General features: G+C 38.9%; 4 protein-coding genes across 6 annotated transcripts; 2 read left to right on the plus strand and 2 right to left on the minus strand.

The window, feature by feature from the left end:
* Nucleotides 1-1,855: 1,855 nt before the first annotated feature.
* LOC112273636 (cold-responsive protein kinase 1) lies at nucleotides 1,856-5,843 on the minus strand. Its single transcript, XM_024502615.3, has 7 exons — nucleotides 4,964-5,843; nucleotides 4,709-4,843; nucleotides 4,351-4,469; nucleotides 4,026-4,236; nucleotides 3,702-3,936; nucleotides 3,369-3,519; nucleotides 1,856-2,482 (listed from the first exon to the last, which is right to left on the minus strand). The coding sequence occupies exons 1-7, from the start codon at nucleotides 5,349-5,351 to the stop codon at nucleotides 2,129-2,131; spliced, it is 1,593 nt and encodes a 530-aa protein (XP_024358383.2). The 5' UTR covers nucleotides 5,352-5,843; the 3' UTR covers nucleotides 1,856-2,128.
* A 2,060-nt stretch (nucleotides 5,844-7,903) lies between these two features.
* LOC112273634 (solute carrier family 40 member 1) lies at nucleotides 7,904-13,029 on the minus strand. 2 transcript variants are annotated; one of them, XR_002967104.3, is made up of 10 exons: nucleotides 12,277-13,029; nucleotides 11,941-12,091; nucleotides 11,483-11,679; nucleotides 10,921-11,257; nucleotides 10,548-10,729; nucleotides 10,119-10,315; nucleotides 9,704-9,841; nucleotides 9,350-9,460; nucleotides 8,909-9,049; nucleotides 7,904-8,195 (listed from the first exon to the last, which is right to left on the minus strand). XR_002967104.3 is itself a non-coding variant. In XM_024502612.3 (10 exons), the coding sequence occupies exons 1-9, from the start codon at nucleotides 12,549-12,551 to the stop codon at nucleotides 8,909-8,911; spliced, it is 1,704 nt and encodes a 567-aa protein (XP_024358380.1). In that variant the 5' UTR covers nucleotides 12,552-13,023; the 3' UTR covers nucleotides 7,904-8,195. The 2 variants fall into 2 exon arrangements, 1 of the variants encoding a protein (XP_024358380.1); XM_024502612.3 differs by having other exon boundaries at nucleotides 10,119-10,290; nucleotides 12,277-13,023.
* Nucleotides 13,030-15,437: 2,408 nt separating this feature from the next.
* Nucleotides 15,438-24,442, plus strand: LOC112273022 (uncharacterized). 2 transcript variants are annotated; one of them, XR_016498929.1, is made up of 10 exons: nucleotides 15,438-17,626; nucleotides 17,989-18,047; nucleotides 18,630-19,285; nucleotides 19,619-20,869; nucleotides 21,029-21,137; nucleotides 21,783-21,972; nucleotides 22,447-22,514; nucleotides 22,788-22,888; nucleotides 23,382-23,864; nucleotides 24,103-24,442. XR_016498929.1 is itself a non-coding variant. In XM_024501334.3 (9 exons), the coding sequence occupies exons 1-9, from the start codon at nucleotides 17,181-17,183 to the stop codon at nucleotides 23,682-23,684; spliced, it is 3,183 nt and encodes a 1,060-aa protein (XP_024357102.1). In that variant the 5' UTR covers nucleotides 15,438-17,180; the 3' UTR covers nucleotides 23,685-24,442. The 2 variants fall into 2 exon arrangements, 1 of the variants encoding a protein (XP_024357102.1); XM_024501334.3 differs by having other exon boundaries at nucleotides 23,382-24,442.
* Nucleotides 24,443-25,935: 1,493 nt separating this feature from the next.
* On the plus strand, nucleotides 25,936-26,783 carry LOC112273671 (peroxidase N1). The gene is made up of 3 exons (XM_090245453.1): nucleotides 25,936-26,025; nucleotides 26,221-26,430; nucleotides 26,586-26,783. Exons 1-3 carry the CDS (start codon nucleotides 25,936-25,938, stop codon nucleotides 26,781-26,783), a joined length of 498 nt encoding a protein of 165 aa, XP_090101579.1.
* The last annotated feature ends 1,143 nt before the right edge of the window (nucleotides 26,784-27,926 follow it).

The following is a 27,926-nucleotide window of genomic DNA, read 5'->3' on the forward strand; positions in this document are numbered from 1 at the left end:
ATTTATCAACATGGAAAATTTAAAATTCTGTTAATGTTCATGTCTACTGCAATTGACATTTGTTACTTTCCCAACAAAATATGTTTGTTTATTTCTACAATTATAATATAAAAATATTTTTAATTTCAAAAAATGTGTAATATTTGGGTAGTGTCAAAAGATACAACAATATTGTAGGCATGTGCTCTTAGCCTACTATAGTGGCAATATATTTGCTTAATGCATTAGAAGTTATCACTTGGTCACTTAAGATGGATCTTTTTATTATCATTTGTACAAAAGAAAAGAAAATAATATATATATATATATATATATATATATATGTGCATATATTTTTTGTTAATGTTTATTTATTTCCAGTAAAATTATAATAATGCTTGTTTGGCTAAAAATCTCAAGTAATAAATGCAAATTCCAAGCAAGTAAATTTGTTAAAGATTATATTATGTTGACTTTAATTGATGCATTTTTTGCCTAATTATAATAGATGGAAGAATAATCTATATTGATCAATAAACATCTTCAGTAAGCTATTTAATGTGTAGCAAGTATTATATGATTGCTAAGAAACTAGAGCATCTTAGAGCATCTTAAGTGACAATATATAATATTATAAGATAGTTGCTATCTATAATCATATAATTTAAAGAAGTCAACAAAAACTCAAATACTACTATTATTTCATGGATACAACTTTTAAATAATAATATTTATTAGTATACTATTTGACAAAAATAAATTTGTAAATGATATTTTGTATGTAAGTAGTAGATTCTTTGGCAGGTTTCTAATAATTTACAAAAGCTTATATATATATATATATATATATATATATGACTTAAATACAATTAAATATAATATTTTAATAGTGTTTTTGCAATATACATAAAATCAATTTTAGAACCATATAATATATTACATTTGTTAGAAGATAATACACTAAAAAAGAAAATTTCTTAGAATGTTAGTAGTTTTTTAAGTATATTAATTTTTTTAAAACTTACACCAAAAAAACCCCTTAAGAACAAAAATCTCCACTAAACTTAAGTTGTTTGGTATTTGTATTAAATTTGAGCAATTTCTTTTATATAAATAATATCAAATATATCCCCTTTCTTTTTTTATTTATTTATTATTTTAAATATGTTTCTTATCAAATCGTTAATATTAATTATATTTTGATTATTAAATATTAATTGAATTTTATCTTAAATTTTATTTTAAAAATAATTTATTTTATTCTATTTTGATGAATTTATTAGTAGATTTTTAATAATAATTTATTTTTTATAAAATAAAATTTCTCAAAATATATTAAATACACCTTTTAATGCATAGCATGTCATTTCTTCAATATAAAAATAATTATTGGACTAATATTTTCTAAAAGATATGATGTTTTTTTCTGCTAGATTGTGTCTTGTTTAGTGTATGTTGTCACCTGGGAACAAACCTTCTTTGAAGCCACTTTTGAAGCCACTATTGCTTTTAGCAAGCAGCATGATGGAACATTGTAATGGGTACACACGAAAAAGTCACTTACACTTGCACAAGTTTGTAGAAAGAAGTTTGATCTTTTCAGACAGGTATTCCACTATTTCCATTCTTTAGTTGCCTGGGAGAAATGAGATGTAATGTTACCTCCCTCTATTGCTAGATATACATTCTGTTTGATGCATGATCAAAGTACTCAAATATTGGCATTTATATCCGAGGAAAAGTCTGAGGATGATGTTGAACAGCCATGTAAAGCGTGTGGGTTCTGTCAGTTCATATCCCTCAATGTCATTTATTTATTAATAAAAGTGTTCGTTGACTTGGAAACACCAGGTTATAAATCGTTGGAGGATGCAAGTAAATGAAATGGTGACATGATTTACTGAAGATTTAAAAGTGCAGACAGACGCAACGAATACATGAGATGAATTGATCAGGGGAGAACTGAGAGAGAAGAGTTTGTCAGATGCACATAAGCTTTTGACCCAGGAAGGATTTTCAGAAGAGATGTCACGATGCCTGATGTGTGTAAGTGGCACTGTGCATAGCATATATTACAGAGGGCCAGAAGTGGAGGAAGGAATCCTCGGGATTTAGGGCTCTTAGGAATTTTCTGTGTGTGCAAACAACTTCATCTAGGACTCAATATACTGATACTACTACCATTTTGTGTGGAGCTGGGTATTCTAGAGTGGAAAGATGAATGAGATTGGCCACATGATAGCGAGCCTTGCCTGGAGGGCGGCAACAGACTGGAGGAAAACATCCGTATACTCGGTTTGGTGGCGTTGCTCGTCTTCACTTCAGATTCGCCTATTAGCATGGAGACAACGTGCGACATGGAGGGCCTCATGGACGCCAGTGATTGAGTACACAACAAAGCTATCTCGGTGACTCGTTTCACCTCCTCTTCTGGGTATGGCTCGTCCATCAACAAGGGATCCAGCACAGCCAAGATGTTGCCTCCATCGTGCAACGTCCATGTCTGCATTCGACAGCATAATTGGAACTCAAGTATTAAGAGTCGCAAATAAGCTACAGTTCTCTGCAGCCTAAATTCTTGTACACGTGTGTCAGGACGAAGAGAAGCTATTTCATAAAGGTTACAGAAATTTACAGAAATGAAAGTCGAATAGAAGACCATGTAGCGACCAAAAACAACAATCCGGAACTATTGGCATAAATATCTACAAGAGTAAAATCTGAAGGTCAGACGGTTAGAAGATCAAAACGATAAAACTGCAGGGATCCTTATGGTCCGTGTACAAGGGACGGTAAACAATAGCAACAGTTGCTGGGAAACATGGAAACATCGGCACTAGTACTTTGTGGAAATGATTCAAACTAGTCCACATGATTGCATATAGAGAATATGCCTTGCGTACTTTTATGTCCATGCCTGTATATTCAATCAGTTCATTTTTTTTTAATTTTTGAGGAATTTAGCAACTTAGATTTTTAGGTGCACTCATGAAACTATCTAGATCAGTCATCACAAAATAGCCTTCAGTTCTTCGTGAAGACACAACACTAGTTTGAAACTGAAACGTCTCAATCTAAAATATGTGGCCATTAAATTCCTTTGTTAAGGGAAGTGTGATGTTTAGTGGAAAGGATGTAGAGGAATACATTTTAGAGGGAAACTACTGAATATAGAAACAAGAACACATAACAGTTATGACAAAGGAAATTCCAATCATGCTCTGATCACTCCAAATGGTTCTCTGAAGCATTGTAGCAGCATGCTAAGAAATTTCGATTTTAGTCACAAGAATTGTAGAAAGCAAGCATCAAGCTCCAATCGTTAGTCGTGACAGCCTCGTGCTGGCAGACAAAATGGTTTACACTGAGAGAATTGAAAGAGAACTTGCCCAATCCAGAAGGTAGGTCTCCTCTACTGGCAAACGAGCATTGAAGTTTTTCCGGCCGCTGACTACTTCCAACGTCATAATACCAAAGCTGAAAACATCAGCCTTTTCTGTCAGCTGCCCTCGCATTGCATACTCTGGAGCCAGGTAACCACTGCAGGTCACCACCACTAAGTTTGTTACATATAAAGTTTAAGATAGCTTGCATGCGAAACCCAGAAAATGAATCAATCTCTCGTGTTAGATTTCTTGCGTCTGGCCATAATGGTCAGCGTACTTGACATCGTATCGATAGTAAATTCCAGTGTGGGTTCCATGGTTCCCTTAGATTCTTACAGAGTTCCAGCGACGCGTGTGCTGACATGACTCTCATCGTCGGTGAACAAGCGGGCTAATCCGAAATCAGCAATCTTCGGGTTGAGTTCCTTGTCCAGAAGGATGTTGCTGCTCTTGATGTCACGATGGACAATGCGTGCCTGGCAACCCTCATGTAAGTACGCCAAGCCACGTGCAGTGCCCACCAGAATCTTCACCCTTGTCCTCCAATTTAAATGCAGTCTTTTCCCAGGGTCTACATTCAACATGACAATTTGCTAGTACAGATTAAGTTAATATAACTGTAGCGACCATCAAAGTACATCGAATGGGGTTGGAGGTTACCGAATAAAGCTTGGTATAAGCTCTTGTTCTCCAGATACTCGTACACAAGCAACCGTTCGCGTCCCTTGAGGCAGCAGCCACGAAGCTTGACGAGGTTGCGGTGCTGCACTCCCGTGATAAGCGTGACTTCGTTCAGAAACTCCTCGTTACCTTGCCTTGATTTTGTAGACAGCTGCTTTACGGCCACCTCTGACCCGTCGTACAGAATGCCCTGGACAGACGTATCATAGAATTTTTTTATGGATGAGTTCATTAGGAGAGGAATTGTCATGTCAGGATAAGATATTTTATGGATGATTCTCCCATCCTTGAATCATAAAAATACCTTGTAGACTATGCCAAACCCGCCCTCGCCAAGCTTACTGTCAATGTGGAAGTTTTTGGTGGCGTCCTTCAGCTCTTTGTAAGAAAATAGAGTTGGTCGTCCTTCGATTTTCATTATCTCTGGTGAAGCCAGAATATCCAATTAGACCCACAGTAGACTGATCGAATGTCACTGCCAACTAATCTTCAATTAAAGCACGGGCACAATCACCTTGAGGGTCGTGACTAATGCTACAGACAGTGTCCTATAATCAACAAAATGGAGTGTTTCCTATCCATACACACCCAGGGATGATTGGATGCAGAATGACTCAAGCTAGGCGAAATATTCATTGAAGAAGGCTAAGGAATTGAAGTACCATCGCGATCTGCAATCAGCGGTAGAGACCGTGAACGCACTCTTCTCCTCCAAACAAGCAACGAGAGCGCTACTGCTGCAAAAACGATCAGGCTAACCGAGATGCCAAGTACAAGTGGCAGATTCCTTTTAGAATCTGCATACCAGTTTACCCTACATACAATTAATCTTACCATCATCCACGCACAAAGCATTCAAAATCATTCGCTCTATCACAGAAGAAAACAAGCATTGAAGGCGAGGGGGGAGAGAGTGCCTGATAGTAGTCCAAGCATTGTGGGGCACTGGCCGCACAACTCCGCTGTCAGATTACATAAGACGGGCAGGTTGTGATCTCTATAGGAACCGTTTTTGTTGCTGCCCGGAGGATAGAATGTAATCCTGCAGAGACAAGCTGGGGAAATCTTCCACGCGCTGGCAGCCTCTGCGCAGCAACCATTTGTGGGTTGCGGCACTTGTTCCAGCATGAATGTTAAACACTGCACCAAACCACCTAACACTGGGCGGCAATCACCAACGTCTATTGACGGTCTGTGATGTTCAAACGGAAAATCACATGTCGAGTTAGGAGTTGCATCCAATACCTCGATGTCGGTAATGAAACTGACGAGGAAAACTATCGTCAGCATCTTCATAGTAACCATTCTCACTATGCTTGTAGCTCATGCGAGCTAAATCAAGAAAACTTCAGAGCTTTTCCTGAAGATTTAAAACCCTGCTAGAATGACGAACCCTGATTAAGAGAAAGTATCAGGCTGTCGGTTTAGAGTGACAGTCCGTCGGCACTATTCGTAGAAACATAACAGGATTTTCTCCTGCATGGAACTAATGCTGTGAGTTTCATGAGGTCTATCACCCCTAATATGGCAGCATTGGCAACCCACTGATGCCTGTAGAACTCACTGCCTGTTTCTTCTTAGTGTAAAGTGCAGTCCCAACAACTGCATTATCTTGCATGTTCAAGCACCCTGCACCACAGCAGCGTTTCTTCATTACTACCAATTTCCTTCCTCCAACTGCTTGAAATAACAACGTCTCTCGCAACTCTGGTTTTTAAATCACACAATCTGTACAGCAGCCTTGACCCGAAGGTGGCAGAGAGACCAAATGCCAGCACGTGAAGGAATTGCAGAAGATCTTGACAAGAGAGTCTAGTTCTACCACCTCACCAAAAATATTAACCACAAATCTGTTCGTACAAAAAGAAAACGACCATACGAAGCCAGAAGACAGACAATTGGCTATGGGTCACCCAATGTCGCAATCAGACTCCATCATGGACACAAACAGCCACAAGTACTTCAGTGAATTAGTGAAAGAATAGACATTGAATGGACATCTGAATCGACACAACATGATGTAACCTTGAGGATCTCGAAAGCCACTGCTCATCCTGCAGCTACAACATGCATTCATGAACCATTACCGTAAGACAAGACCTTTCTTCAAATCACCTCAAGTCCCATCATGCTGCTTAGTGCTTCTGCTGCATCTGCTTTGTCATTTTCATTTTTCTTTCTACTTTTCTGACACCCCATCAAATTCTCTCTCTCTCTCTCTATACATTAGGAAAGTTCGATTCTCTTGACGAATACTTTTCCACTTCTTTGTCCATTCTGTTGATGCAGCCATGGCTGCTAATGCTGAACACGGGGGCAGGTGGGAATACAAGTGCCATATCCAAGGCTCTGCAAAACACTGTGATAGAATTTGACAAGCAAACAAATGGAGGATGAAGTGACAAGAAAAGTGTGTTTTTTTTTTTTTTTTTTTTTTTCTTTGTTGTGGAAAACCAACAGTTCTGAGGGTGACAATCAGTTCTGAGGTTAAACTAGAGGGGTTGTGAATTTGAAGGGAGCTGCAGAGCAATGTCATGGAATGGCAGGCTGACGAATGGGGCCTTGGGCATGGTGAGTTGGGTATTGAGGTGCAGCAGCTTTTATTTATGTCTTTATGTTCTCTTCTTGTTCTTGTTCCCTTTTACTTTTCTTTTTTTTTCAAAGTGGGTACTTAGTTGTACTGTAAGATAGATGTGAAAGCACAAGGCATAATCTTGTCATTCATGAATGTGTAGCTCCACTATAAATTGGTCTTGGAGACAGTATGAAGAGTCCTCTAGATAGAAGATATATATATGTATAGAATCCTGAATCAATGAAATTTTAGCAAAGTATTTTGAAAAATTGTAAATAATTATGTTGATGTTTTTTTTGCAATCTTTACAGTGAAAGTTTATTTATGAAGAAACAGAAGTTGTAATAAATTATCCTGAAACAAGAAATTCAATTTACAATAAAGATTATATTTGATCAAAAAAATATTTATTATGAATAATTTTTTTTATCAAAAATGCATTATACCATTAAGTGATTTGCTGCTTTGTACATTTTGTTGCACCCACTCAATGCCTTTCTACGCTTTAAATATTCTTCACAAGATGTATATACCTAGAGTGCATTTTGATATACCTAGAGTGCATTCAAATTGAACCATTTCATTACAACAAAGCATAGTTGTTTTTATTTTTATTTTTTATTTTTATATTTTTGGTCAATAAAACTAACTGTTAAAGTATTTTCATTGGATGTACAAGTTTAAATCTTAATTAGTTCGTTTTCAATCATTACTTGAATTAAAATTCATAAATTGTGTGCATGCATGGGACTTTACTAACATTGTTAACAAAAATTTAAGTTCTTAAGTTAAATTGTTTTAAAGATCTCCCTCATCAAATAAATTTCCAATCAATTATCTTCACTAAATCAGTTTCATTTAGCAGCTTGACTATGTCACTAAAAAATCATGTGAATGTGACCATAAAATGTAGAAAGTCAAGCTTTAAAAACACAATGTTTTTTGGCATTTCAGCTGATCAACATTTTTACAAAAGTAAATAAATAAATAATCCACACAGTTGTTTTAACGCCAACACCCCAATTTCGTTTCCATGCATATATTTATTTATTTTTAAATACCCTGGAACCTAGAAGTTAACCTATTGGAGTCTTAAAGTAGCAAGGTAGGTTTTGAACAGTAAATGGTACAAGACAATTCTACAATCTACAATCAAGGAGTAATTTCAAAATGCTTCATTGAAGTTCTGAAAGTTCAAACAAAGCAGCAATGAAATTGTCTGTAAGTAGCATTTAAGAGACCATACCATCTTCAAATGTACTAATGAAACATAATGATCATGTTTGCATCAAACAGGCATTTCTTAATGAATTGAGAAAGCGACAACTTTAGTTATCCTTGATAAGAGTCAGTCAAAACCCCGGACATATACGGCCAGTCAGTGAATCTCACACTGTACTACCGACAGACATGCTGCTAGAAACAAAATTAATGTACAACTCTGACAAACTATTAAGTAGAAAGCAAACTTTCTACAGTCTTTCTCCAGCTGTGCCCCGTTTGACGCACCCAACTGCTACATGCCTGATGTTGCTTCCTGAAGGCTTAGGAAGCATGTCTGACTTCATGGATTCCTGACAAGGCATAACAGTGTGAGTGACGCCCAATCCATTCTTAAGTGTCTATGGCCATGCTCAAAGCTTTTCACAGTCTCACAATGTAGAGTTGAGACTGTATTCAAAACTTCAGAATCCCAAAACACCGAAAAAGTCATAACTTCACCAATGTTGTATTGTCTACTTTATCTGCACTAAACACTACCTGCAAAGAGCCATCTGTCCAAGGTGCAACCTGAATGAAACAAAAAGTAATGTCTGCAGAAGGTTCCCTACGTAAGTCAGTTAATATCTGAATCTCAACTATAGTTACAAAACGTTCTAAAAAGTTGACTCTCTCTATAGATATGTCTCAAGCCATGGAAATGTTTTAGCAAACATACCCACTTCTCCAACCTGTGCGATCGACAACTAAATAATATAAACATACAGCCTCCATGACCCCTCATACTACAAGTAATGAATTAATGTAACCAGTGATGATAGAGCACCACAATAAATGGAGCTGCGGTCTCTTTGTACCTTTCCCCAAAGCGCTAAAACTAAACCAGCAGACATTGTATTTATGACGCACCTTCTCCCCGTTTCATCATCGGTTCATCCAACTACAGACTCATTTTTTGCGCTATTCTCCCGACAAGGGGTGCGCAGCTACAAGTATCGACTTAAATAAGATTGAACTAGATGAGCAGAAGCTCTTGGAAATCAATAAATACAATTCTCCTTCGTACCTAGGTGTTGTGTATCCATCTGGGCCGTAGAAGGCGATCAAAGTGGAAAAGATGACCTCGGACACGGTAAACGTGCATTGAGTAAAGCAAGGCAGATGTCAAAACAGCTCCGTATGACATGCAAATGGTGATGCCAAAGTCCTGTATATAAACATTAAGAGATTAGGATAGGCGCGTCAGCTCTTTACTATTATCCCAATTCGTGAATTAAACATCGTGATAGTTGTTTGCATACTCCAACTAAAACGGTCTGACGAATAAATGCATTTCCAAAATCTCACTAAATTGAGCTCGAGTACCAGGTGAATCCTTAAGAACAGCAACTTCAATACTAACGTGGTTACAACAGCCGAGTCTGATATATCCGTCTGAGTTTAGGCTCGCTCGTTAAGCGTATCTACACTTAATCATAAAACTTTCAACTACTTTGGGATAACTTGCCTGTGGACGAACAATCACCATGCCAACAGCGTAAGTTAACATGTCCATTAGGGATTGCAAGGACCTCTGCACGCCACCAACCACTCCTCTTTCTGCCACTGGCACAGACTCCTGCCGAAATCAAGGGAAAAATCAATGACGAAATAAAAATCAATTTCTGTGAAATCACCGCATAATACCTTGAATGAGTAATGAGGAGGGAACCATAGAGCGGGGTTTTAAATACGAATGATTCAAAAAAATTGGTTCGCTTCTCATCTCAGTTTCTAAATTCCCGAGCCTGAAGCACTGGGAGTTGGACACAAAGAAGATGGATCCCAAAAGAAAGTGCTGTGGGGTGGGTCGAGTGTTGACCTGCATGAGCTGAGTCACTGATAGATCAAACAACCACAGACCAAGACGTGACGCTGCCACGCCACTAATCAGCAGAAGTGAGGCCACTTTTGAGTTGTGGATCCATACGGAAACAACGCATACTGACAGCAACGACCACTGTTCAAAAGCCACGTTTGCGAAGTCACGTTAAAAGAAATTCCTTACACCTATACTGACATGTTTGACAAGATGCAGATGCAAGAACAAAGTGCGTCTCAATAGGTCAATCCTCTTTTCTTGTAAGAACAAGGAACTATGACTTGGAACTAGATGTTCGGCTTCCTGTAACTTGAATGCAAGCTGTTTAAGAAGCAAAGAAACGATTACTGACGTTAAAATACCTCGAAGTTACATCCACTATTGTCAATTTCTTCACAGGGGACTGAGATCTCACCTGGATCCAAATGGACCAGTTGCCCGTGCGAACAGTTTGAAGGCGAGCATGTACAATTGGGAAGATGAATGTGGCTAAAATTCCCATCATTGCTGCTACACCACGAGCAAGTCCTAACACATAAGGAGGAATGCCTCTCCAACTCAGAAATGCCGACATCAATGATCCAAAGCTGCACCGCCCACGCCCACGTAATCCTTGGATTGAGATAACCAACATAATGCACCAGCATATCGCAATTATCAGGTTGACATATTGAATTCGAGCCAGTAACATGGAAAGCTTTCATTCCTTCATTAAAATAAATTGATAGACTATGAACGATATCACTTCAAGATGTGACGTAGACAAAATCCTCTCGAAAATACACTCAACGCCACAGCCTTGAATTTGAATACCTTAACTTCAGAGATACAGCGAGAAACGTACCTCAATACAGTAAAGTAGAGAACTGCAAGAGCCAGTCCTGCTAGCACGGCTTCCTGGTGCATGTAAGTGACCCAACCTTCAATCACCGGTAGCTTCTTCAGCTTATTGAGAAAGGTAGACTGTCGGGATGTGGTCTGTTGGCCTGTATTTTTCAGTAGGCTTACTTCTTCGTGGCCCTCCATCTTTTGATAATAAATAGTACAAAACGATTAGTACTATCAAGGCTGATGCAAAAAGTACCTAACTTAAAAACTCAAAACAGATATTCGCTGATGTGTCCTCAAGCACAAGAGTCTCAAGACCATAGCAGTTAAGAACAGTTTCGGACTGAGGCCTGCAATTGAAAAGATAAAGAAGGGAAAGATTCAAATACCTGAGACATATTGTCTCTCTCAAAGACGCTCAATTCCACTTCTTCAGCGTTTGACTCTGCAAACTGGCTTGAGGCTTGGTAAGCTTGGTGTGCGGTGCTCTTCTGTTGCAAGGCGGGCATGGAAACGTACACATGATGGAGAAGCCAGTATTCAATCCCGACCGAAATAATGTTCCATACCGCGATCAAAACAGGACTTGCGAGCACCGACACGGAACTCATCATGAAACCAACGACTATTGGAGCTAGGAGTTTGCAACTGAGATCTATACGGCGCATGACTGAATTAATTTTTGTCAATGATCCTGGTGCTTGCTTCTCCGCAATCAAAACTACCCTGCGCCAAAAATCAATAAGAGTGAGCATGATCACTTCATGAAAACTCACCACACGAGAAAGGAATAATGTAAAAATCATTAAATTGATTCTGGCATTGGAGTCTGTGATAGCAAGAGTTGGATTAATTTAGGTACCACTGTTAGAAAATGAGGCTACACCGCAGGGTAATCAAGAACCTAATAATTAATATTCAACTGAAATATACGAGACTTAAGAGCTGTACCAGTCGCGCTCCACCACTACATCCATAGCCATTCCTGCAAGTGCGCTGATTGCACCGAATACATTCACAATAACAACCAGCATCACAAAGACACTGAATCCTCCTGGGGTAGCCCATGGATGGAGCAAGAGCATGACGACAGCCAAACCAGCTGCTACAACAGATCCATTTTGTATACCCAATGAAAACTGCACCATCTGGACTCCAACGCCAACATCTTCAAATCATACGCACCTAAAAGCAGAAAGAAAAATGCAACCAACACTTCGACTTGGACACAACTATAAAGAGAAATACAAAGTGAATCTTCAACTTCTATGGCCTCGAATTCTTGCATGCTCTGACACAATCTACTTCATTCCTTGGACCAAGACTGTTATGCGAATTCTAGCATTTATGAGTTCTTAAGATATCCTTCCTCTAGAGAATCCACCAAAGGAGTTGTGCAGAAGCCGTACCCTCAGCCGGGGACATTTATCCACCAGATTCCCAACAAGAACACCAAGAGTAGCTACAGAAGCAGTTTCCACAAGACCATAGATAGCAACGAGTAGTAGTGAATTGGGCCACACTTGAATCATAAATAAGCCCACCGCAAACTCCCACATCCTGCGTGGTCATTCAGCCAAAACTCAAATTAAAGATTGATTTAGAGTTTATTGCCCACACAAAAACAAGGCACATTGGCATAACTGCGGACATAACGTGATAATTAGCACAACCCTAGGCTGAAGACAGAATTTTCCTCAGGCAGGCTGTGAAATCGAACTCACGACCGAAGGAGTGACCTATACCTGTCTCCCCAGCGGGAAAGAAAATGGCTCCAATACAGACAGTGAACGAGCCTACTCCAATTCTCCATCTCTCCATCTCTGGCTTCAACCCGGAAATGCGATTTGCCTCCAACCTCGGCAAAATCATGACTCAAAGCAAACCTCCTCGGCATTTCCTGTTCAATACCTCCAACATCCGAGTGCCGTCCAGGCAATAATCTCTCAATCTCGGATTCCATCTCTTCAGCAGCGACCTTCGCCATGGGACGGGAAGAATGGGCAGATTCAATCTCCATGACAGTATTGCAACTCAAGGTTCTCAACAAAGGAATATCACCCACCAGACGGGTTCAAGCTTTCGCCTCAGAAAGGACCCGTCACTGGGGAACCAGCTACATTACACCCCACAAACTGCCATACTTTCGAGAGAAACCTCACGTACGTCTTGAGCGAGTACATGGTGGCATAGAAAACAGACTGAAAGGCATGGCCGAACCCCGAGAAATTCTACTGCAACTCGGCAACCTCAACAATCCCAACCCCCCAACATCCGTATCTTCTCCATCAGAGCAAATTCAGCACCAGGACAGACCCCCACCCACTGAAATCCTTTCGAGGATACCGGAAGAATCAAGACAGATCCACCTGAATCCTCGAACGGCTAATCTTCACTTGCAATAACTGCATTCTTTTCACTCAAATTCATCGCGGCCAGCACGCACACACAAACACACAGCTTCCAAGAGCCTCATGGTGGTGGAGCCACTATCTTCATGGTCGTTTTGTGGGCTTTGGCAACTTTGTGATCATGGAAAGGTCACAGTTTTAGTTTAGTTTTATTGAATTTTCTTTTTGTGTTCTTTTATGGAAAGACAGTGAAGTTAGTCTTCAGTTCTCTTTTTTTTCTTTTCATCAAAAATAAAAATAAAAATAGTTGGAATTTTACAACTGTGATGTGAACGACTTATCCGTTTGGGATAAATGTTTGGTAAAAACGTTTGCAACTGTTTGCTAGTTTGAAGTTATTACAGATTTACATTGCTTTCAGAATATAAAACACTTCGTGAAGTATCATGTGTGTTCTTAATGAAGCACTTGTGAAATTCATCTCAGATTCAATATGACATTTTTAATGTATAGGATTTAATTGAAGGAAATCCCAAAATAAAATAAAATAAAATAAAAAATCATTCATGGTATGTACATTTACTGCTCTCTTACTATGCTATAAAAATTATTAATAAGTTAAGATATTAAAAGTAATTTTATTTATTTTTACTTATTTTTTAAATAACAGTTGTTGTGAATGTATTATTACTAATTCAACCAAATTGAGTGTTGATTTAAGTATTTCTTTAATGAAATATTTTCATGGAAAAAAAAAGTGGATTTTTTTGTTTTAGTTATGGTTCTAACTGTAATTAAATATAGAATAAAGTCAATTTACAGAAAGGCACATTGTAATTTATTGGTCTTTTTGCCATGTTTTGTAAGACTGTAATAGAAACTATAATCTTTAAAGCTAACAAATGAAACAACATTGAATGAAGAAAATAGTGCGTAAAGATTTAATTACATAATTCATATACTTGCTTGTGTTATTCGTAAAATTGAATCTAAAAAAAAAATTACATATCTTCAACAAAAAATTAAAATCTTAGCTAATTAAAAATATATCTTAATTGTAAAATAGTAAGAATACAACAATGTTTACAAATAATCATATATAAATAGATAAAATCATAGCAATTTTTTAAAAACATGATAAAAAAACTTATAAATAATATTTTTTTTAGGAAAATGTCAAAATGATCTAGGTTTCAAACGATATTTTGATTATATATATATATATATTAGAAATATATATAAATTATTAATAATATCTTGTTTATATATATATATAAAGGGATTTTTAAATAATTTATGTAATATTTTTACAATGAGTTAATAAATTTAAAACAAACAAATAAATTAATACTTATGTTTTCAAATGCTCATTTTCTACTTTTTTCAATTTTAAATATCATGTTACTACTATTACAAAAGTTTTTAAATTTTGAATTATTAGATGTAAAATTTAAACCATTTTTGAGGTGTATGAAAATTAAATTCAAATAATATTCATTTACAGCACTAAGAACTTCATTTATGGCACTAAGAATGTAAAAATATAACATATAAGGAATAAATTAATGGTGAAAAATTAAAATAAAGTTTTAGAATAAAAAGTGTTTTACAATCTGAAACTAGTGATTGAAAAACAAGTGAAATTTATAATTAATCTTTAATTGGCATATGTAATAAGTTTTATTTATTTATTTATTATTTTTTTTCCCTTGTGTTGTTTCAAACATTTTCTAGTAACATAATTGAAACCCTTGAAAAATCATCAATTTTTCAATTCAATTTTTTTTCATAAAAAATTATATACATACATACATACATACCCACATACAAGTAAAAACCCATGTCATTGGGCCCTGCAATCTTTGGCACATCCACCCATTTCCTTGTTTCTATGTTCCCACGTTCCCTTATTCCATGAGTTCCCTTCTTTACAGCCAATCGTAAGACTTCTTTGTCTAACATGTATTATACCCCAGTTGTCTTATATGAAAGATATATGTTGTGACTTAAAAAAAGAAATATATAGTACAGGATCATAATAATTTCATGTTCTAAACTAATCAAAAAATAAAATAGTTCAAATTTTCTATACACAAAAAAAGTAACTATTCAACTTCATCTTCTCCAAAAAAAATCCTCCAATATATCTGATCATATATATATATATATATATATCTATATATCTATATATTTCTCAGTTAAATATATACATAAGAAAACCGTTAACTAATGCAGTCGGCAGTGCCACAGTTCGTTGGTTCAAACCCGCACGGAAATAGGGGATACGCGGTCACGGAGAGGGGGGTCACACGAGGGGCGAGTGAGTGAGAGGGGCGTGGGCATGGGGGGTCATGCTGCGTACTGTCGACAGGGTCGGGTCATGAATGTGAAACCAGACATGGGAGAGAAGGCGACGGGTACGGTAGGGGGGAGGGTCTCCCTCGGGGACAGGGCCAATAAAGATTCGACAACCAGGGATATGTCGGAACTGCACCTCCCATAAGTGCCGTATAGCACCAGCACCAGTTAGAAAGTATGTAACAGCAGCAGCAGGACCCTCGCCCCTTTGAAAAACTAAGAAGAAGACAGACAGGCTCTCTCTCACACACTCATACACAACACACACAGCCTCACAGACTCACAGACTCACTGAACCAGCGAGAGAGTACAACAGAAACAGAAAAGAAGAGAAAGAAGAGTAAGGAAGGGAGGGAGGGACTCTGATTCATCCCGCCACCATTTTGTTGGTTTAAGGTCGGCGGGGCTGACTGACCACGACGCCCAATTTTGCAGTGCCGCTCGCTGTTACTACTCCATTACGGCGCCCATCCCGCTCGTCGTCGTCGTCGTCCTAGCCAGCCGTATGATCATCGCACCCCGTCTCTGTTAGAAATGCCGTCTGCCTGACCTTTCCGACCTGGCGTTACACCCCCCCGTTAGAGACCCCGATCAGAGAGAGAGAGAGCATCCATACTGCGGCGGGCGGTCCAGTAGGGTGGTTAATTGATGAGGCAAGGGAGACGTGACTTCACTATCCTCGCTGTTGCTGCCGCTCTTTTCATTCCATTCTAACCCTAAGTAGGAGGGAATTGGTTTGCTGTGCTCGCATTAGCCTGTGTGTGCAATGCGTTAACGGTCCAGAATAATTCCGTTTGGTCGGGGGTTGTGAATGGGGGAAAAGGGAGTGCGTTTGTGGCGAGGAAGGTTTTGAGCTCGTGGTCGCTTTGTTCATGTTCTTTTATTTTTATTTTTATTTTTACATCGAGCGTAGAAAGGGCTTGCCCAAGCTATGCGATTTTGGAACTAGTGCTGGAACTTTGGATGTGTTCCATGGGTTATGGTTTTCATCTCTTAGTTTTTCGCTGCGGGAGGTGTTTGAGCTGGTCTTGTACTACTGCAGACGTCCGAAGGGGATCGGAGCTTGATACGAAATCGCTCATTACTTTATACTTTTTTAGTTTCGAATATTTTTCATGCGGTCTGGTTTGAACTTCAGAGGTTGACTCCGTCCAGATGTTCCCGAGGCACGTTGATCGTAGTTACCAAATTTAGACGTTAGAGAGGAATCTTTGCGCTTTAGGAATAAGTTTTCCGTGTTCTCCCAGTGCTTGTTTGTGTGCAATGTCTAGGTATTGTGTCATGGAGGACGCTTCACATTCGAGGAACGCCAGCGTCTGCAGCTTGCGTCGCTCTCTTACAGCTTCTTTCGTCATCCCCTTTTCGCTTCCCACAGCTTCGTAGTCGTTGCAGTGATAGAATGAATGAATGTGGGAAACTTTGAGACCAGTACAATTGGCCTGTAGCACGTGGACACAACTGCAGTATTCATGTTTATGTAGCTGCAGCACAAGAGGGAAACTAAGATTGTAGGTAAGAGCAGGTGGTTCTTGAGATAGAACCCCATAGTCTCGCTTTCGAAGTTTGTAAACACCGATTCAGCGTTGGCAAAAGCACTTGTGAGGCTGCCTCAGATGGGTTTGTCGAAGGAGCTAAATATCGGGGTCAGATCGGACGGTAAAGCATGAATGACGAAAGTGGGCCTGGTTGGGTGAGCGTGATTTGCAACTGTTCAAAGCTAGGATGCTTTGCTCCAGGGATCAGCGCGAGTTCTATTCGAAAATCAGCTCTTCGTGTAGGACCGATAAGAGGGTCGGGGTTTGATTAGAGCTTATTAGGTGATCAGGATTTTAATTACTATTATTATTTTGATATCCTTAAAGTCCTAGTTCCCCTCTTTTAACTTTAATATTACAAAGGTGAAAAACAAGTCATTATTAAGGTGGCGGTAAGGTCTTATCATGGGAAAAGGGACAATTGATAGGAGAAGACCTGATGGAGAACTCACAGTAGTTCGAAGGCTCATCGATCCTAGTGAATCTGAAATTGCTGCTACTCCTACAATACCCGAGGACGCAAGTTTACGACAGGCACGAGAGTATGACAAGGGATGGGATGGGTCATTACGCGGCCTCGATGGAGGTGCTTCATCCTACGATACTGTTGGGGTTCCAGATAATATTTCCGACGTCGGAAGGGAAGAGCCCAGTATAGCATTCATTGCTTCAGGAGAAAATAACAATGTGGAATCTTCTTTGGTCTCGAGGCGTGTTTCACAAAACACAGAAATGGGAAGACTCAGACAGCTAAATTCTGAGAGAGATCTTGAAGAAGCTTCCAGTTTATTATTCAATAATCCAATGAAATTGCAGCTGAAAGCTCAAATTCTGGTGTTGGGAGATCTGTTGTAAGTGGTGTTGCTTAGGAACATGTCATACTTTCGATATGTTATTTTATGACTATCAAAAATTCTTGGAATCAAAGTTTGTAAGTGCATTAGTAATGCTTCATGTTTCTAAAGAGTCCGGCATTCGTGTGGCTTTGCATAAACTAGCTGTTAAGTCCTTGAGAGCACATTTCTCCTCATATTCAATTATGTACATATCTGTGTGTTTATATCAAGTTTACTACCAATAGCTGATTTGCCAATCTGCTTCTCACCGATTTACACGTCCTTGTAATGAATTACTCACTTGCGGTTTTGCCTTCCTCCTTCCCTCTCTCCCTTTTCCCTTCTCTCCTCCCCTTTTTTCGCATCATGTTCTCCAGGAAGGGTGTAGTACCGAGCTCGGATTTACTGAAGGAGGCTTGTTCGAAACTTGTTGAAGGTGTGTTTCAGTTCACATATGTTTTTGGCAATTCGGGGGTAGTAATGGTTCGTCTTACTTTGAGATGGATTTTTCGAGATGATCAGCTGTCTGTATGTTGCGTGTCTCTTTCTTGTATTTTGGGTTGACGAAGATGTCAGATGAAGATGTGTGATGTTTCTGGAGTATAAAAGTTAGAAGACTGTCTTCTCAGTTGCATCTTTCTTGGTCTTGCCTGATTCATGCTGAACTTGATGCTTCAAACTGTAAAAGTCCATAAAAGTATGGAGTGGAGTATTTTAGCTTCTAAACAGGATTCAATAAGATACGACATTTGTGGCAAGCAACCTTAAAAGTCTTCAGTGCTATCGATGCTTAAATTTGCTGCAATCTCGAATCTATGTCATTTTATAATTTTCTTGTGAAATACACTAAAGAAAAACACATTATCAATGTGTTGTACGCACAATTGCTTCTGGTACTGCAGGAATAGTCTAATTTTTGAACTAGTCAAAACATTGTAGTTTTTAATGTCGTTGCATGAAGTTTTCTAACTATTTCCATCGCTGTGGTGCCTTTATTGATATTGTTTGAATATTTCAGGAGTTGAAACTAAGTTTTTCGAGCCTGTTGTTACCCAACGTGGTGTTCAAGACCTACAATGCAAGATGACAAAGATTCCCAATGTCCCCGGAGAATTTAATTTTCGGAATATAGAAGATGAGTTATGTGTTCCAGGAAGACCGTTAACTTCAGAGGAGCCCCCATCAGATGAAAAAGAATTTCTCTCTAGTGACGATGGTTTAGCACGAGAGAGAGATCTTGCAACTTCAGGGCATTTGATGATCACACAAAACAACATAATGACAGCCAGGTCAAATTCAAATGTGGGAGAAGAGAAATCCCAGGCTGCCGGGATTAGTGGTCAAGACGATGATAAGCATCTTAATTTGGCGCAGGCCAGTGCGCAGGATGCGTTAACAACTGCTACATCTGCTCTTGCTCAGAGTCACATGGTGTGGGCTCGCCTTCATTCTCACGATCATTCGGAAGAAGGAGCAACTAGAGACGCTCGAATTGCGTCTGTTGCTGCTACTGTTGCGGCCGCTGCTTCAGTTGCGAAAGCTGCAGTTGAGGCTGCCCGAGCGATTGCAGAAGTATCAATGAATGCTTTTATTCAAACTGGCGCCTGCCACGCTGTTAAAACTGGAGCAAGCATACCTGAGTTTGGATCTAAGAATTTCTCACAATCACTGCAGGTATTATAATGAACCTGTGATATTACACCGAGCTAGTTTACAGCGGTAGTAAGTTCAATACAATGCTCCGAATAATCTTTCCCATATTGCCTCTAGGTCATAGGAGGAAGCATGCATACAGCACGCTGCTTTGTGAGCGTTAGGAAGCGATTCGTTATTAACTAGCCTTGAAAGTGAGTTGTAAAATCCTATTGAGAATACACAGAAGAGGAATGAATTTCTGTTAAAGGAATGTATATTGTACGAGAAAGTATTTTCGTGAAAACTATAGAAGATAAAATAGTCAGCTGGTTATATTGTAAGTGAAGCCAGCTGATCGTGAAGCAATTGCAGGTCACTAGTTGGGATCAGACTCATCATAGCATCAGGGAGAACGCCACTACAGCATCGCATCCAAAGACTGACATAGTGGAATCTGTTGTTCAAGCCGCTGGACGAGCAGCAGAAGCTGCCTCCCAGGCAGGAACAGTTTTAGTGAATACAAATCCACTGATCACAGCGAGTTGTTGGGGTGGCTTTTGGTCGCGGAAACAAACTGAGGTGGATGGAGAGCATGAGCGGAGCGAATATGGTGGAATGAACGAAGCCAATGAGATGCATGCAGTTTATGGAGTGGATGAAGTTGATGGAAGACATAAAGTGGGTGCGTTGAATCTGACGGATGCTGTGAATGGAGCGAACGACTTAGCCCGAGCGGGCGAAAAGTATGTGGCGCTGGAGCCGGAAGCTATGCATGCAGAGAACTACGTATTTCAGAAAGAACTGAATGCGGCGATGGATACCAACGTCCATGAAGATTATAAAGTGTATCAAAATGTAGTGAACCACGAGATCTCTAATGATGTGGCTGCAGCTAATGAAGAAGCGTCCGCGGAAAATGAAAACGAGGACGATCGCGAAGTGGCTGCGGCGTGTGAAGGCCAAGGTGAAGTGGGTTTGGTAAATGTTTATGACGACAAAGCGATTGTAGAACAGGAATGCGAGGTGAATCTGGTGAATGAAGACCAAGACCCAATGGCTGGTGCGATTGATGGCAAGTTAACTGCTACAAACAAAGGTGAAGTGGGTTTTGCAAATGAAGACCAAGACGACGTGTGTGAACCAAATAAAGTTTCTGTTGTGAAAGAAGTTGATTTACATGAGTTGGCTGTAATGGATATAGTGGATGTACCGAATGAGATTGCTGCAGTGAATGAAGTGGATGTGTCAAATGAAACGATGGAACCAATAGAAGAGGGACAACGTATCAATTCAAGTCTAGAGAAATTCAAAAGAGAGAGAGGAAGATGTTTTGAAGTACCAAGCAGAGCCAAGAGTTTCAAGGAATTAGCTGGAATTTCCTCCACTACAGCTCCGATCCAGACTGTAGAGAATGCAAAACAAATGCAGCTTTATTCACCTACAGGTCGAAGCAAGGATCGAGATGAAAACGTAGGAGGGGGAAAACGGAGTGCAAGGCATATTGAATCAGCACCTACGAGCTCTTCTGAGAAGGATGCAACCATGCGGGTTTCAGTAGATCCTGGCGACGAAAGTATCACACGAGAGCCGTCAGAGAAAATTTTGGATGCGTCTGTTGTAGAGGTGTGTGAAAACTAGTTCAGAGTCAAATCCAATAGATTTCAATTACAGAAGTCTTAGTGACTGAACTTATATCACCGTCCTTGTTAGAATGTGACCTCTTTGATTCATTCTCTTCTTTTACAGTTGAAAACGTGCTAATTTAATTCTTTATTCTTTCAGGTCATGATTGACGAAGTAGGATTGAGAGGTGCCTGGTTCTTAGGCAAAGTCATCAGAATGACTCCGAATGAAGCCTTTGTAGAACTAGATGACCTTCTGACTGAAAATGGTCAGTACTCAAAATCTTGTCAATTTTACATGTACATAAGCCGCCTCTCTAGGCTTCCCGTTGATTTTGTTTTCCAATACCTATTGAAGCGTGTACGAAAGTCAGCATGACACCTGTTGTAAGGTGATTCTAACTGAAAGATTAAAGTTTTGATCTTTGAAGGGCTTTCTAAAGAGAAAAATGTGCCTTCTCTAGAAATATCTATTCTCTGGCATGTGCAGTTATACATAGATAGAGTGATTCGATTTTAAAGAATGACTTTCACAGAGATGTTTTCCGGTGTCATTTTTCTAATTTCTACGCATTGATTATGATTAAGTATGTAGCTTTTATCTTCTGCAAGCTGAGCAGTTGATTAGATGAAATATGTATAGCACATATTTTTCTCAAGTTTTGATGCCTCTTTCTCTCCCCTCCTCTCTCCCTCTCTCTTTCCCTCTCCCATTCTTTCTTTCTTCCTTAAGTCTTGATCAACTCATGAACTGAATGCTACAGTATCACTTCCACCTCTTAGCTTACTTTGTCGTTTTCAAATTATATAATCCAGTGTGTTTCATGAGTTACTTTTGTTCACAGTGAACCTGAGAGGATATGCTTATTTAAAATTAGCTGTTGATACGAATCAAATAATGTTCATGAATGCAGGCAAGGTGAAGGCTAGAGAGTGGTTTCCTCTTGTACAAGGGAATACTCCGAATCCTTCACGACGACACGTCCGGCCTGTGCACCCGTTCAGCATTGTTGGTGAAGCAGGTGTAAGAAAGCAACGGCGTGTATCATTAGTATCCCAAACTTGGAACATAAGCGATCACGTGGATGCTTTTGTTCATAACGCGTGAGTTTACTGTACTTTTTGCAAGTAGTGTGTATAATTTGTGATTGTCGTATCCAATGTAAGCTTCGTATGGATCTTTGTCGCATCGAAAATTAGACGATTAGTTATTTTCGAAATTAGGAATAATTGAGATAGCTGGAGAAGGCTGCTACATCTGGAAAATTTGCACCGTCTGGTTTTGTTGTCTTCTGAGAGCTCTAGATATAGATAACATTCCTTGCTATATGGTCGTGAGTAAAAATAATGGTTTAAATATGTATTCTTAGGCTGTTTGTAAGTTTATCTAGTTTAGGAATAGATTTGGTCGTTTGCAACTATTTCAAGTTATTAACACCAGCAGGGGCCTGATTATTCCTATTCTTGTGTGTGAAAAGTAGTTTGCTGAGTGTTTATGTGGAGCTTTTCTTTGTGTGCAAGTGCGTGACATTAAGAATGTTGTTTATGACAACCATCATGTGGCACATCTGGATTCAGGTGGTGGGAAGGGATTGTCGTGAGCTTAAATGATATGGATGCAACCCAAGCCACCATCTGTTTTCCAGGTTTGAACATGTTTCACACAAGCCATCTGTTTGTACTTCATATCATGCTTTTGTTATGAGGTCCTTGTTAAGATCTTATAGCAGACTTGTGTGGGAGATGAAGTTGTAGTAGTCGGTAATATCCATGAATTTCTTTGAGATTCTGCTGTCTATGCTTTGCACTGCATTTTTGCGTTGCACGTATTTTCCATTAGCAGTCTACTTTTCTCAAAGTTGTTCAATGTCATTACTTCATCTGGCTAACAACTACGAAATTAATCTCTTGCTGTGTAGGGGAGAGCAAAATACAGGTTGTAAAGACGTGGAATTTGAGGCCCTCTTTCAAATGGAAGGATAATAAGTGGATACCGCTGAAACATTCTGAGCTGCTGGAGGTAAACTAGTTTCAATAGTCTTCATGTTTTACGATTGCTGAACAGTGAATGTGATGTCCAAGTAAGAAATCAGCAAACCAAATCTCCTTATGGAAGCACTTAGTATTCTGAAATGGATTACAAGTCACTGAGAATATAAGAACGACTTGATCTTGCTTTATATTATGAAAATTCATACGTGCATGTTTATTGAGACAAGGGTATAATGTCACCAATTTCCCGGGTTTGTCCATGACTCGTGTTCTCGTTCGATTGTAGTCATAGTGTTCTGAGTTGAAATGTGTTTTCGTGAAAATTCATTGGATTTCTACCCTGAACGATTAAATTTTTGGAGGTTGGTTGACAAGTTCACAAAGTTGGATTTTATTATAAATCGCTGGAACCAATATCTTATGTGGAGGTATGCGTCATAAATGTAAAGGCAGAGTGTGTTGTGTTGCGGTATCTTTTGTTAGTTTCGAACTCTGAAGTGATGTTGTTTTGGAATAAGTAGAATCAACGACCTTGGAAGCGACAAAAATTTCGAGACTTGAGTTGGGAGCTTTTGAATAATGGGCCTGATGAGCTGGTTACTCAGAAATCAAACGGTGAGACCAGTGATGGGAAAATTCTGAGGACGAAACTTCATGAGGACCGTGCCTTTATTTGTGAACTCACATCTGCTCAAAACGCTCGCCAATCACCCGCTAGGGATCAGGAGGAAAGTTTAACACCCGTTCAGCAACCAGGGCAGAAAAAAGCAGAGGTCAAGGGAGGTGAAATCACCATGAATTGCAAGTGCCGTGAAGAAACATAAAGCGCTTGAGAAGAATGTACTGCCTCCAGGAACCTGCACCAAGATATGCTCCTGTGGACGAAAGCACGCCAGCAGCATCTGTACGCAAAATCGTGCGAAAAATTTGAAATTTCTTTAGTAAGCGAAGTTGACGCGCTGGAGAGACGAAGACGGTTGTCAAAGCGACGCTCCATTGGCAATGTATAATTCTCAACCCGGTGAATGTGATTCCTTGGTAAAGTGTGATTGCTTCCGAGAGGTGTCAGCAGAAGGTGCCATTGCTAGTTCGAGCTTCCTGAGCTACGGCATTACAACGAGCAAGACACATTATGATCACAGCATGAATCTCTTGCTTTGCCAAGAAAAGAAAGGTGATTTATCATTCATTGGCCTTCCGTGAGGTTCTGACTGACTCTTTTGTGCATGTTGATATGGACAGAGCGTTTTTTGTGACGACTGTGTCCGAGGTTCTTCCAATATCCCACTAAACATGTACGAAAGATCAGGAATCGTGGACTGATTAGTTGCAAGAGTCTAAGTTTTTGAGGACTTTTATATTTCAACTGATATTTTCCAAAAATAGGACTCTAAACGACTAGAGTAAGTCTCATAATCCACATGACTAGGTAAAATGGTTTTGTGAAAGATTATTTTTTGAACAAGAGAATCCGTTCTTGAATGGATTTTCGTTTTTGTTTTCCTAACTTATGCAATATTAGCAAGGTATTGTCTATTTCTTAGATCCTTCAATAATATAAAAAAACTCTTTGCAAAAAGAACCTTGTTTTTGTATTGATTTCTTCTCGTGCAGAGTTGTAGTTATTCTGTAAAGAATTGATAGTTCTACTTGCAGCAAACACAGGAAAAAAAAAGGTGAGAAGTTTGTAGTTTTTAATTTCTTCTCCCATCTAAACTATAATCTTCCATTATGTAATTACTACGAATTTTACTTTAGTTCAATACTTAAATCAGAATTAAATCATGATTTTGTTATGAACAATAAAAATAAACCCTACTTCAATATTTGGCTCTTATAATTAAGGTGGAACAATATTAAATCTTACAACCATCTTAAAGATCTATCAAATTTTTGAAAATCTATCAAATTTTTGTTTGGTTTTTGAAGTTGCTGCATTCGGTTTGGAGTTAAGTTCCCCCGCACCTGGGAATTTACTTTTGGAGGAATTAGTCATGCTTAAATCGATACCAAGAAGAATGTTCTAAATGCTCCAGCCTGGGCAAATATCCGTTAACCATCAGGACTGAGTGGCAATAGCATTTGGATTTCGAGGAAAAAATCAGGAGAAAATGCAAATATGATTCTTGTGTATTTTCCAACGAACTTCTCTTTTTCCATGCAGAAATCTACATCTCCCGATGTTGTCGAACTTCCACATTTCCAAAGCTTGAAATGAAACACTCTCGCACTTGATCAACACCAATTTGGTGTGCGCATGATTCATCTTTTACATTTTGTGACTAACCGACATTGACTCACTGTGCTCAACTTCGGACAACGACGCAGTGTCGGACGTGCGAACGCTGAACTTTAGTGCAGTTGACCTATTACATTTTTCTCCGACTCCGGTGGAAGGGTGCTTGACGTCCGCAACAGGGTTTTAAAACTTGAATGAAACTGGTTGATCTTGAGAAACTTATATGAATCCTCACGTGCTCTAGCAAATGATCAACTCTTGATAGAATTTCAATTCCCGATCCATTTCTTGTTCACCAAAACAGTTCCTTGACAATCGGATACCGCTTGCATTTGCACTTAAATGCTAACTTGTCTTCTGACACACAATAGGAGTGGCATAGTGAGAAAATGGGAGGAGAAATGAATATGGTGGAACTAATCCACATCGATGCACTTGAACACTGCGATCGTGGATAGTAATAAAAGAACAAATGAATTATTTAATATAATGGGGGATGGTGTCCACCTCAGTTCAACTTCCTCACTCCACTATATGTTATTCCTCGGAGATAAAACATGACATATTCTCATTGATTTCGTATTCTTTATGTATATTACTTCAAACTATCTTCCCACTTTGACACCCGCCAGTGTTTCTAGGTATAAAAAACCCCTAGGAAATAATATATAGGTTGAATATAGAACTGGGTGGTCCGGTAATTCTCACTCCATCACTAAGCTTGTTTCTATTCGTCTCAAGACTGAGACAACATGTAACTGAGTTCCAGAATCTGAGCCAGGCTATCGATCGAAATCAAAATCATTTATTGAGCAGGTGAGATCGGGTTTTCGGCCATGTGGAGAAATTTCATTCAAGAGAGGGTAAAGGAACAGGCTGTCAGGTATCGGTCAGATGTGGACCGAATCGATGATGTCCAAAGCCGTGTGATCAATATAAATGAGCAGCTCTATTAATCCAAGCCATGTGCTGATCCAAGTAGAGCGTTTCTTGCTGGGCTGCGCACTTAGAGACCTGCAGGAACAGGGAGTAGTTAAGTCTACTGTTCTAGAGATCAGGGATTGCTTCGTATCATCATTTCTGATACATTTTTCTGATCGCTGCTGTTGAGATTTTCGGAGATTACGAGGGTATCGAGTTTGTCTGTTGTGATGGTGTTGGTGGTAGCATTGTCTATGTTCTGCAGCGCAGATGCGCTGGTTCAAGGGTTCTACAGCAAAAAATGTCCCAACAAGGAGACGATCCTCTTCGACACATTGAAAGATCTTGATGCCAACGACGGGGACCTTCCTCCTATCCTCCTACTTCACTTCCAAGACTGCTTCGTTCGAGTGAGAGGCCTGTCGAGATGTTTAATTCGTCAAGGTTTGTGATCATCGATCATGATATCATACTTGCAGAATAGAAGAATTAATACGATTCGAGGGGCGTAATGTATTTTTGAGTATCTGATTCGCGAAACTTAACGTTGCTCCCTTTTCTGCAGGACGGCGATGCGTCTGTGCTTTTGGACGTTGCTAAGTCGGAGAAGACAGCCGCGCCTGGCGCACGTCTTCTGGGTTTTGAGGCCGTTGAGGCGCTCAAGTCGGCAGTAGAGAGAGCCTGCCCAGGCGTAGTTTCATGTGCTGATATATTGGCATACGCAGCACGTGATAGTGTGTTCCAAAAACATTATGTGTTATGAAAATTGTATCAGAACTATTTTGTGCATGATCTACGTGCTATAGCCTCTAGAACCGTACGAAAGCCTAGGAGGTACAAAGAGCTTTGTTGGAGTTGGAGTTTAATTCTATTGATGTTGATTTTTATTCAATTAAATTCTTTTGGTTGCTGGCAATGAAAACAAGTTTTTTTTTTTGCTCCAATATAGCTTGGTACTACTACTACTTTCCAAATATTGCATTTTGTAGACCATTTGTAAATTGTTCTATTATAATTATTTTTTGTTATTGTATTAATTGTATTTGGCAATAGCATCATCTTCAACAGATCATAGCATTGATTGCATAGATGAGAAAAACTATGGTATATGGATATTTATTATGAAAGACTTGATGCGTATTTGCAAGCTCTACATGCATGCAGATGAGACATTAGAATGTCCTACAGATATTGATAAAAAATTAAAATTGGAATTAAGCAAAGCAAAGCAAAAGAGATATGGGACATATTGGCCAAGATCCACAAGCCCTTGAGAGTTATTATTGACATATTTTTTATAAAGAAATTATGTAATCTTTGATATATGAATGGAGAATCTATGGAGATTTTTCTTGGAGATTTTTTTGATTTTAGAGATCAATATATTGAAGCTGGTCATAAAATAAGCAGATGTAGCATGACATTTCTTACATTTATTGCATTATCAAAATCTTGGGATCTATATGTTTAGTTGATTGCATTGACAAAAAAAAAAAAAAAAAAAAAATCATTGAAGAGATAGTACAATCTATTGTCCTTGAGGAGGAGATGCAAAAGAAAAAGAAGATTAGTTCTCTATTTTTTGCTTTAATAGTGCTTGCAAGAGGAAAAAAATTCTTAAAGAAAGACCATCTACAATAAAAATAGAAGCTTAAAATTGATAAGTCTAAAAGTATTTATAGGACATGTAGACAAAAGAGGCATTGAAAAGGTGATACAAAATGTCCAAAATAAATAGCAATGGTGTAATAAATATTAGAGTTGCTATTATTCTTTCAACTTTAGTGGCATCATTTAATTCAAAAACAATAATTGCATTGTTATCTTAATCATGGCATTATGTATGTATTAATAATGCAATAGATGTTCACATCCAAAGAGATAGGAATAACCTTCTTAATTTTTA

Source organism: Physcomitrium patens, chromosome 20 (genome assembly GCF_059467195.1).
Source record: "Physcomitrium patens ecotype Gransden chromosome 20, ASM5946719v1, whole genome shotgun sequence".
NCBI classification, from domain to species: Eukaryota; Viridiplantae; Streptophyta; class Bryopsida; order Funariales; family Funariaceae; genus Physcomitrium; species Physcomitrium patens.